Source organism: Mus musculus, chromosome 4 (assembly GCF_000001635.26).
Source record: "Mus musculus strain C57BL/6J chromosome 4, GRCm38.p6 C57BL/6J".
NCBI classification, from domain to species: domain Eukaryota; kingdom Metazoa; phylum Chordata; class Mammalia; order Rodentia; family Muridae; genus Mus; species Mus musculus.
The window spans coordinates 143,550,988-143,562,029 of NC_000070.6; the positions used below are offsets into that span (position 1 = coordinate 143,550,988).

The 11,042-nt window shown below is 41.6% G+C and overlaps 1 protein-coding gene across 1 annotated transcript; it reads left to right on the forward strand.

The window, feature by feature from the left end:
- The first annotated feature begins 712 nt into the window (after nucleotides 1-712).
- Nucleotides 713-7,249, forward strand: Gm13057 (predicted gene 13057). Its single transcript, NM_001113735.1, has 4 exons — nucleotides 713-758; nucleotides 4,436-4,749; nucleotides 5,226-5,816; nucleotides 6,097-7,249. Exons 1-4 carry the CDS (start codon nucleotides 741-743, stop codon nucleotides 6,662-6,664), a joined length of 1,491 nt encoding a protein of 496 aa, NP_001107207.1. The 5' UTR covers nucleotides 713-740; the 3' UTR covers nucleotides 6,665-7,249.
- Nucleotides 7,250-11,042: the final 3,793 nt, after the last annotated feature.

Below are 11,042 nucleotides of genomic sequence, written 5' to 3' on the forward strand. Positions count from 1 at the left end.
TACATGAAGAGCTTCCCATAATCCATTTTCTCAAGCCATACCAGGTCCCCAATAAAATAAGTGAATTGTTGACAAAAATAATAAACTTCCTGATTAAATTACATGGGTCCAGTAAGACAACTCAATGATAAAGATTTACTCTGTCAGAAGTGAACCACTGAGGTCAACTTCAAACAAACACACATACTGAAATACACATGCAAAGGAATCATGGAAACTGAAATAAATAGCACATTTACACTCAAAAAGCACAAAAAACGAAAACCCTCACACATTTGAGTATGTAAACACACAATGAACAATTCAATCAGTGGGCTCTTCACTTTCTTTCCTCCTTTAAAGATTCATTTACTTATTATTATGTGTAAGTACACTGTAGCTGTCTCCAGACACACCCAAAGAAGGCATCAGATCTCATAATAGGTGGTTGTGAACCACCATGTGGTTGCTGGGATTTGAACTCAGGACCTCCAGAAGAGCAGTCAGTGCTCTTAATCACTGAGCCATCTCTCCAGCCCCCATTCTTCACTTTCTATTTTACTTTATTTTTGAGTTCACACAAATAACTATGATTGAATAAAAAAAATTCAATCATAAAGATCCAGTAGATTGAATCTTGTGCTGGGGGTGGGTAGGGGGTGGAGCTACGTAAGGTGGGTGCGAGAGAAAAGCAGTATAAAAGGGTTAAGGCACTCAGAGTCCAGGAGTGCACAGTTTCTTCCTGACCCTGCTGAGAATAGATGCGGATTTCTGATCAGGTAAGTCACTGATCACTCTCCTCCACCAGGAGGCCTCTCACAGTCTGGACATTTCAAGATGCTGGGCTTAAAATAAAATAGGGCAAATTCTGGTTGCTCTCCCTCCAATGATGATGATGGTGGTGGTGGTGATGATTACATTAGGTTTGGTGTTATTGAGAAACCTACATTGCACTGGAACTTTCATGTTAATAGGTTCATTTGAGTATTTTTGGGACAGTGTCCCAAATCGAAAGGCTAGCCTTGATCTTCAGATTCTTCTGGCTCTGGACAGCCTCCTAGGCTCATTCAAGATAGGCAATTCAAGATAGGATCTGCTTATAGTTTAAATCCTTTGGAATTGCTTCAACTATGTTTCATCGATTAAGGCTTTGCAGTTGGTTGAATTGAACTTTGCTCCTAACTGTAGCTTACACATAGATATGTGAACTACTAATAGTTTTGTATTTCAACCCACCTGTCTCAGCTACTCTGTGAACTGGAGTTTTAGTAATGTGTTATTATAGCCTTGGTTGTTTGACATGATATTGTGTAATACTGGAATTAAAAAAACAAAACAAACCAAACCAAAAAACTTGTAGAGGGGATCCAGGTAGGACACACCAGCATCACTTGGGAACAAGAATTATAGTCATAGCCGGTAGTGTTGGTGCACGCCTTTAATCCCAGCACTTGGTGGGGGGGGGGCAGAGACAGGCAGATTTCTGAGTTCAAGGCCAACCTGGTCTACAAAGTGAGTTCCAGGACAGCCAGGGCTATACAGAGAAACCCTGTCTGGAAAAAACCAAATTATAGCCCTGAGCACAGACAATCCCAGTTCCAGGCTGGACATGGCTGCATAAATATTCCTTGACTATGCATTAAATTAAAAAAAAATCAAATAGATGACCTATAAAAGTGGCTCAGAATTAGAGTACTGGTCTAATGGGATCAAACCCTGGGGGCATTTAAATTTGCTTGACCCAGGGAGTAGCACTATTAGGAGATGTGCCTTTGTCCCTCTTCCTAACCACATGGGAGCCAGTCTTCTGCAAGTGTTCTTCAAATGAAGATGTAGAACTTCCAGCTCCTCCTGAACCATGCCTGCCTGGACACTGACATGCTCCCATTTTGATGACGATGGATGGAACCTCTGAAGTTGTAAGCCAGACCCAATTAAATGTTGTTTTGATAAGGGTTGCCTTGTTCATGGTTTCTATTCACAGCAGCATAAACTAAAGATCCAAAGTTGCTAACAGGGTATTGTTGTGTTATGTCTGACCATGCTTTTGCTTGGAAGAGTGTGGAATTTAGGCCTTTGGATTTGGAAAATCACGGAATATTTTCAGTGGAGCTTAATAGGCTATCCTAGTAGGAATACGGACGAGTTGGTTGTTGAGAGGGATTTGAACTGTGCAGACTTGGCATAAGAGGTTTCAGTGGAGAAGAATTATAGTATGTGGTGTTTTTTGTGAAGGATGTGGCTGTCTTTTGCCTTTGTCTGAAGAGACTGCCTGAGGCTAAGACTAAAGTGAAGAGAATCAGATTAATTGCATTGACAAAGGAAATATCAGCAAAGGCTAGCATAGACTTTGTCTTCTAGCTTTCTATCATGAAGAACATTTTTTAAATCAAATATAGAAAGCTTAGAAAGGAAATATATATGTATGTAAATATATATATATATATATATATATATATATATATATATATATATATATATATATTTATGTACAAGCAATAATAAAGGGACACCAGGACATGAAATGGAACTTAATCCTGTGCTGAAGGAGATAAAGAGCTTAAGGAAGTGGTGATCTCAGGGCAAGATCCCACTCAGCTAATCTTACCATTTGTATTTGTAGTTGAACAAGGAGTAATTTAGAGTTTAAATCTGGAAAGACGTATAATCTAGAAATGGAGGGCACGCTTGTCATCCAGATCTTGAGCCTGGAAGACACAATCTTTTGATCTATATCTTGAAAAACAGTGATCATGAAAAGCTTAGGCCCAGGAGTGGTGGTACATATCTTTAACCCCAGGAGACAAACCCAACCATATTCAAACCACCAAAAACCCCACTACCAAACCACCTCTATCAAGACATTTCCTATCATATATTGTTTGAAATCTACTCCCCAGGACAGGCATGAAAGTATAATATGTAGCTTAGGTATCCCCAGAATCCTCCTTACTCCTCCTCTGAAGTGCTGATATTAGAGGCTCCTACCACCACACCTGTTATCTATGCAGTATTTTAAAGCAAAGTGCACTAGCCAGGTGTTGTAGCTAAAACTGAATATTCCTTTTTATATTAGATATTTTCTTTATTTACATTTCAAATTTTATCCCCTTTCCTAGTTTCCTCTCTGAAAATTCCCTATCTCTTCACCACTCCCCCTGTTCCCCAACCCATGCACTCATGATTCCTGGCCCTGGCATTCTCCTGTACTGGGGCATGGAACCTTCACAAGACCAAGGGTCTCTCCTCCCATTGATGACCAACTAGGCCATCCTTTGCTACAATTGCAGCTATAGACACGAGTCTCTCCATGTGTTTTCTTTGGTTGGTGGCTTAGTCCCAAGGATTTCTGGGGGTACTATTAAGTTTATATTGTTGTTCCTCCTATAAAGCGGAAAACCCTTTCAGCTCTTTGGGTACTTATAGTCTAACCCTCCCAGTGACAGTTAGGAACATGGTGAGGCGGGGCAACCTTAGACTACAAAGGTTTGGAAGTGTGCTCAATTTCACTCTAACCTCCACTCTATGCAATACCGTATTTTAAAAAGTATACAAATCTACATGTTTTTCCTAAAGCCTTTCTTTTCCTGTACCTCAATATAATATGGGAAATGCCCTTCCTTGTAGCCTCCAAGCACTGGCATGGCCACCTCAGGCTCAGTCTTTCTGGGTCCTCTCATTCAGTCATGGTTTTAGAGTTGCTTTGAGGAAAGATATCAGTCTTGGTTTGGCTTTACATTTCAGACAGGGTCTGGCTGAGTTACCTACCAGACCCTTGGGCACTTTTTCTTTCTTTCTTTCTTTCTTTCTTTCTTTCTTTCTTTCTTTCTTTCTTTCTTTCTTTCTTTCTTTCTTTCTTTCTTTCTTTCTTTCTTTCTTTCTTTCTTTCTTTCTTTCTTCCTTCCTTCCTTCCTTCCTTCCTTCCTTCCATCCCTGCTTTGTTTTTAGTTTTCCATACATGGTTCCTTTTTGTAGCATTAGCTGTCCTAGAACTAGCTCTGCAGACTAAGCTGGCCTCAAACTAACAGACCTCTTTGCCTCTGCCTCTTGAGTGTTGAAAACAAAGTTATGTGTTACCACCACCCAATGGCAATGCATTTCTTTGAGGCACTTCAAAGGCAGAAAGGTGAACAATGCATGTTTTGCCACAAAAAGATGCTGATCAGACTGCTTGCCCTTTCCAAAGAGGAATGAGATTCAGAGGAGCAAGGACCAGTGGTAGTTACCTCATGTGTCAATGGTTAATTTGTGCAGTCATGTAGATTCTTATAAGAGACCCGATATGTAGAGAGTGATAAGAGTTTGGCTTTGTAACCACCAGATCTTAAAACAGGACACATTGAGTTCCACAATGTGGCCAAAGCAGGGATTCTGGCACTTTGGTGGTTCCTTTGATGCAGGAATGTAAAGATTCCTAAGACGATCTTGAAAATTGTATTTCTGGATGCTTCAACAGGTCTATTCATTGTACAGATTCATCAGGATGAGCTTCCAGGCTCCACCCACACTCCTGAGCTTGGCAGTACAGAGCCTGGCGAAGAATGAAGCCTTGGCCATCAATGCTCTGCAGGAACTGCCCAGGGAGTTGTTCCCACCACTCTTCAAGGCAGCCTTCACTGGCAGACACACGAAGATACTGAAGGAAATGGTGGGAGCCTGGCCTTTACCTTGCCTCCCTGTGGGGGCACTGATGAACGTCCCTGACATGACAATATTGCAAGCTGTGCTGGATGGTGTAGACATGCAGCTGACAGGAAATTTTCACCCAAGGTAAACAAGAACTATGTAATGCTAAATGGCTTATATTTAAGTGTAAGGAGAAGGACATCTGGGCTCATGGAAATTGGAGTCAAAGTAGATCAGAGGTTTATGTTGGTATAATCTTGAAGAGCTGCAGTGTCCTGGACAGTTGTTGAATCCTGTCAACAAATGTCCATTAAGTATGAAGTACAGCTTAGAGCCCATGTAGATACATGGCCCTGTGTCTCTACCGAGTAATAGAAACAGGATCAGTGGAAGTTCAGAGTAATAAATGGAGGAAGCAGGGCAGATCTGCAGATGCAGTTAAGGCAGAGAGCCCTTGCCCAGAGGCTTGAGTTGCTATGTGGAGACCCAGCACTGGAAACTTAAATCTGTAGGAGACAGAGCAGAACAGTGAACAGCTGACAAGAAAGATGCCTAGAAAAAGCTGGCTAATGTTTTTGGTCTTTTGTATCTTCCTACATTTCTATCTATTTTACCCACAGAAAGAGGAAGCTTCAAGTGCTGGACCTGAGAAATGTGCACCATCACTTCTGGGATGTTTCAGCTGGACCAGAGGATGGAGACGGCTCAGCAGAGACAGTGTGTCAAAAGCAGAAAGCAACACGCCCTCATAGTTATGCACTGAGGCGACGTTTAAAGGTGGTCACTGACCTTTGCCTTCAGTTTGATCTAGAGGAACATCAAACTTACTTCTTGCAGTGGGCACAGGAGAGAAGAGGTTCCCTGAACCTGTGCTGTGTGAAGATGCAAATTAGGGAATTGCCTTTGCACACTGTCAGGAAGATCTTGCAGATTTTCCAACCATATTGCATTGAGGAGTTGGAATTGCATATAGACTGGACTCTGTCCACACTGGCAAGCTTTGCACCTTGCCTTGGTCAGATCAAGAATCTTCGTAAACTCCATCTAACACTAGTCCACGAGAAACTCTTCACTTTTCTATGTACATCAACAGACATAAAGGAGAAGAGTGTCACCAAGTTCATTTCTCAGTTCTCCAAACTCAACAGTCTCCAGCATCTCGACCTGGCTGGCCTCTACTTTCTCACTGGCCACATGAATGAATTGCTCGTGTAAGGAAGGAGTAAGAGTTCTTTCTGATTCCACAGCAAACATTTTCTGTTTCCCATATAGACTAGGGGCCATGGCAGATGTAACAATAATGATCAAGTCTTATCATGATGGTGACTGGTCACAGCCTAGAATGGTGGGACTTGAGTTGGGTGACCCTAACAGGTTGCACTGGATGCTCGCTGCCATCCTGTGGTGACACTGATTCAGGACATGTGGTCTCTCCTACTCTAGGTTAGCCTTGTCACTCTATACCAAACTAACCCTCTAGTCTCTCCTTAGGTGTCTGAAGACTCCGCTGGAGTTCCTGTCAATTGCTCTCTGCAAGTACTCACAGTCAGACATGGAGTCCTTTGCCCAGTGTCAGAGTCTCCATCATCTCAAACATCTGCATTTGGCAGGTGTCATTTTGCATGATCTGAGTCTTGTGCCTCTCGGAATTTTCCTAGAAAATGTTGCAAACACTCTGAAGACCTTGGAATTAGAACATTGTAGGATGACAGACTCTCAGGTCAGCGCTTTTATCCCTGCCCTGAATAAGTGCTCTCAGCTCATCGAGGTCAACTTCTGTGACAATGACATCTCCATGCCTGTCCTAACGAACCTTCTGCATCACACAGCCAACCTAAGCCAGCTGATCATGGAGCTTTATCCTGCTCCTCTGGAGTGCTATGAAACCGGTTTTGTTCTTAGACCAGAGAGAATTGTCCAGCTTTCTTCTGAGCTCATGAACATACTTTGCACTGTTAGGCAGCCCCACTCTATCTGTTTTGCCTCTCAGTTATGCCTTATATGTTCACAGCGCTGTACATATGGTCTGGAGACCAGACTTTGCCATTGTTGCCAGTAAATAGGAGGAGGATTCGTTTGGTAACTGAGAAATGAAAGTCTAAGGACAAGTCTACGATCAAGGTGTTCCTGAACACATGTCTTCTGACATTGATCAATGTATTAGAGACAGAGTGGCTGACTGTGACATCTTTAGAGTGGACGTGTGAGGAGAAATGACTAATGGAATCATACAGTTGTGCATTTCAAAATGTGGATTTGTCCAGGAATAGATGGGAACGGTGTGTTCTCTCTCTAAAGGATATTCTTCCAGTCTTTCTTTCTACTTAACAGTGTCATATTAGCCCATGCTGGACTTGAACTCATGCTTTTTTCTTCTCCATGATGCTGAAGTCACTGATAAATGCCACCATGCTCAGCTTGCAGGCACCTTCACTGTAGGATGCTATTCATTAGGGCTCCCAAGCTCTGTTGGCCACCTACATATAAAGATCTCTAGGAGATAGACAAGTCTCTGTCCTCCCCTGAAGGATTGCATTATAAATGTCCAGTGGGGAACTCTATTTTGTTCATGATTCCTGAACCTAGCCATTGTGTTTCTTTGTGTCTGAATAATCATGTAGTAATAAATAATAATAATACCACACCTTTTGGTATTTTTTCCTCATTGTTTTGTTCATTTTAAAATATGTGTAGCCAAGATTGCTCACCATGCAAAGCATAACTGTAGCCAAGCTTACCAGTCTGACTTTGATCCATGCATGAGACCTACATGATGGAAGCAGGGAGCACTTACTCCCAAAGTTGACCTTTCACCTCCATGAGCCTTCAACAGTGGGTATGCTATGTAAAGTGCAGGTATCCACAAAATGAAATTAAAACTATATAGTAGTAGTCCCAGCACTGTAGGTGAATGATGATTTCCATAAAACATGAGAAACTCCTAAGCACCCCCTCCCCAAGTATAATGTGAGCAAAAGTAAAACTCGTGCACTAAAGGGGTCCTGAAAGATGTCTCAGTAGTTACACAACACATGATGCTCATGCCAGGAACCTTGGTTCAGAGAAGGCATCTGTGCTATGATGGAGACTCTTTCCTAAGCAGGCTAGCGCTTCCTTTGGCATGTAGCCCTATGTGTTTAGTAAATATGTGTTCTAAAAATCCTTAGTATTTTTTAAATGGAGAATTGAGAAGGCTATCTGGCCTCAAGCTAGTCTTAAACTTATGATTTTTCTGCCTCACCATCATGGGAACAAAGCTATTCACTACAATGCTTAGCATCTTTTTTTTTTTTTTTTTTTTTTGGTTCTTTGAGACAGGGTTTCTCTGTATAGCTCTGGCTGTCCTGGACCTCACTCTGTACACCAGGCTGGCCTTGAACTCAGAAATCTGTCTGGCTCTGCCTCCTTAGTGCTGGGATTATTAAAGGCGTGTACCACCACACCCGGCTGCTTAGCATCATTTAATAAAGTTTTCTGTGCTCGAGGAAGGGTTTGAGTTTGGGCAGTGTGCATGTTTCAATGCCTATGTGGACTTCAGAGGTCTACATTTTTTTTCCACCTAAGCTTTTTTGAAACAGGGTCTCTCACTGAACCTAGAGCTTACTTCTTTGGGTAGACTATGGCCACTAGTCTCCATATATATGTTGATCTATACCGATCAATCTGCAAGACCTGGAATTTGAAGGCCTTAAAGAATGAGGCAGACTTCAGTTTAATGCTGCAGACTTTACTCCAGTTTCAGAGTAGTTTTTATGCACAAATGTAATAAAGAAAACAATAATACAAAAAAACGTGCACATAAATATTTAAAATCATCTCTGCACAAGGCCCAACAACGCATATATTCCTGATTCAATTTGCTCAGCTCATGGGTGACAGCATTTCATGTATCACTGAAGATACGTTTACTCACAGATAAGACCAATTTTTCAATCATAGTGTTTGAACACAAACGAAGTAACCTGCACTTATGAAATGGAGCCACTCCAAGGCTGAAAGACACCATATTATATAAAACTACAAAACAGAAAAAGGCACAGATTGACCTCCCAAACATCCAAGTTAAGCTGTAGCAAGCCAAGCATAGTGACACATGCCTACAATCCCAGCACATAGGAGGTAGAGGCAGGAGAATCCAGAATTCAAGATCAGCCTGGACTACAGATTAAGACCATGTCTTGAAATAAAAATAAACCAAAATAATGACTTGAGTCAAGGACATGATACCAACATTAGACCAAGGAAGAACAAGTCCTGTTGGCAAAAGCCTGTAATCTCAGCTACTCAGAAAGCTGAGGCAGTAGGATCACAGGGGCATATGAAAATTCTTTTAGAAATTCTATAACGGATGATAATTAAATAGATTATTTTGTTTAAAAAACAAGTTTATGCCAGCAAAATGATGTATCCCTTTAATCCTTAACTGGGGAGGCAGAGGCAGATGGATCTGTGAGTTACATGTCTCAGTAGTTAGGAGAACTGACTGCTCTTCTGAAGGTCCTGAGTTCAAATCCCAGCAACCACATGGTAGCTCACAACCATCTGTAATGAGGTCTAATGCCCTCTTCTGGGGTGTCTGAAGACAGCTACTGTGCACTATTATATGTATATAATAAATAATTAATGGTTAGGCTAGAGCGAGCAGGACTGGAGCAAGAAGAAAGTGTCTAAAGACAGCTACAGTGGACTTATATATAATAAATAAATAAATCTTAAAAAAACCAAATATCTGTTGTGTGGTGGTGGTTCTTCCCTTTATTTTTTATTAGGTATTTTCTTTTTTTGCTTTTTTTTCTGTTTTTTTTTAATTGGGTACTTATTTCATTTACATTTCCAATGCTATCCCAAAAGTCCGCTACACACTCCCCCACCCACTCCGCCACCAACCCACTCCCTTCTTGGCCCTGAGGTTCCCCTGTCCTGAGGCATATAATGTTTGCACGACTAATGGGCCTCTCTTTCCACTGATGGCTGACTAGGCCATTTTCTGATTCATTTGCAGGTAGAGACGTGAGCACCGGGGAGTACTGGTTAGTTCATATTGTTGTTCCTCCTATAGGGTTGCAGATCCCTTTAGCTCCTTGGGTACTTTCTCTAGCTCCTCCATTGGGGGTCCTATGGTCCATCCAATAGCTGACTGCGAACATCCACTTTTGTGTTTGCTAGGCCCTGGCATAGTCTCACAAGAGACAGCTCTATCTGGGTCCTTTCAGCAAAATCTTAATAGTGTATGCAATGGTGTCAGCGTTTGGAAGTTGATTATGGGAAGGATTCAGAGATATGGCAGTCTCTAGATCTTCAATCCTTTCATCACAGCTCCAAACTTTGTCTCTGTAACTCCTTCCATGGGTGTTTTGTTCCCAATTCTAAGAAGGGGCACAGTGTCCACATTTGGTCTTCGTTCTTCTTGAGTTTCATGTGTTTAGCAAATTGTATCTTATATCATGGGTATCCTAAGTTCTGGGATAATATCCACTTATCAGTGAGTACATATTGTGTGAGTTCCTTTGTGATTGGGTTACCTCACTCAGGATGATGCCCTCCAGGTCCAACCATTTGCCTAGGAATTTCATAAATTCATTCTTTTAAATTGCTGAGTAGTACTCCATTGTGTAAATGTACCACATTTTCTGTATCCATTCCTCTGTTGAGGGGCATCTGGGTTCTTTCCAGCTTCTGGCTATTATAAATAAGGCTGCTATGAACATAGTGGAGCATGTGTCCTTCTTACTGGTTGGAACAGCTTCTGTTATATGCCCAGGAGAGGTATTGCAGGATCCTCCGGTAGTACTATGATTAATTTTCTGAGACTGATTTCCAGAGTGGTTGTACAAGCTTACAATCTAACCAACAATGGTGGAGTGTTCTTCTTTCTTCACATCCTCACCATCAGCTGCTGTCACCTGATATTTTTTTTATCTTAGCCATTCTGACTGGTGTGAGGTGGAATCTCAGGTTTGTTTTGATTTGCATTTCCCTGACGATTAAGGATGTTGAACATTTTTTCAGGTGCTTCTCAGCCATTTGGTATTCCTCAGGTGAGAATTCTTTGTTTAGCTCTGAGCCCCATTTTTTAATGGGTTTATTTGATTTTCTGGAGTCCACCTTCTTGAGTTCTTTATATATATTGGATATTAATCCCCTATCTGATTTAGGATAGGTAAAGATACTTTCTACATCTCTTGGTGGCCTCTTTGTCTTATGGATGGTGTCTTTTGCCTTGCAGAAGCTTTGTAATTTTATGAGGTCCCACTTGTTGATTCTTGATTTTACAGCACAAGCCACTGCAGTCCTATTCAGGAATTTTCCCCCTGTACCCATATCTTCGAGGGTTTTCCCTACTTTCTCCTCTATGAGGTTCAGTGTCTCTGGTTTTATGTGGAGTTCCTTAATCCACTTAGATTTGACCTTAGTACAAGGAGATAGGAATGGATCAA

What these genes read in the sequence shown, in the direction of transcription:
- Gm13057 (NM_001113735.1), top strand. An exon ending in ACAGGAAATTTTCACCCAAG is followed by an intron (nt 4,750 to 5,225) that starts GTAAACAAGAAC and finishes TTTTACCCACAG; the next exon opens with AAAGAGGAAGCTTCAAGTGC. An exon ending in CACATGAATGAATTGCTCGT is followed by an intron (nt 5,817 to 6,096) that starts GTAAGGAAGGAG and finishes GTCTCTCCTTAG; the next exon opens with GTGTCTGAAGACTCCGCTGG.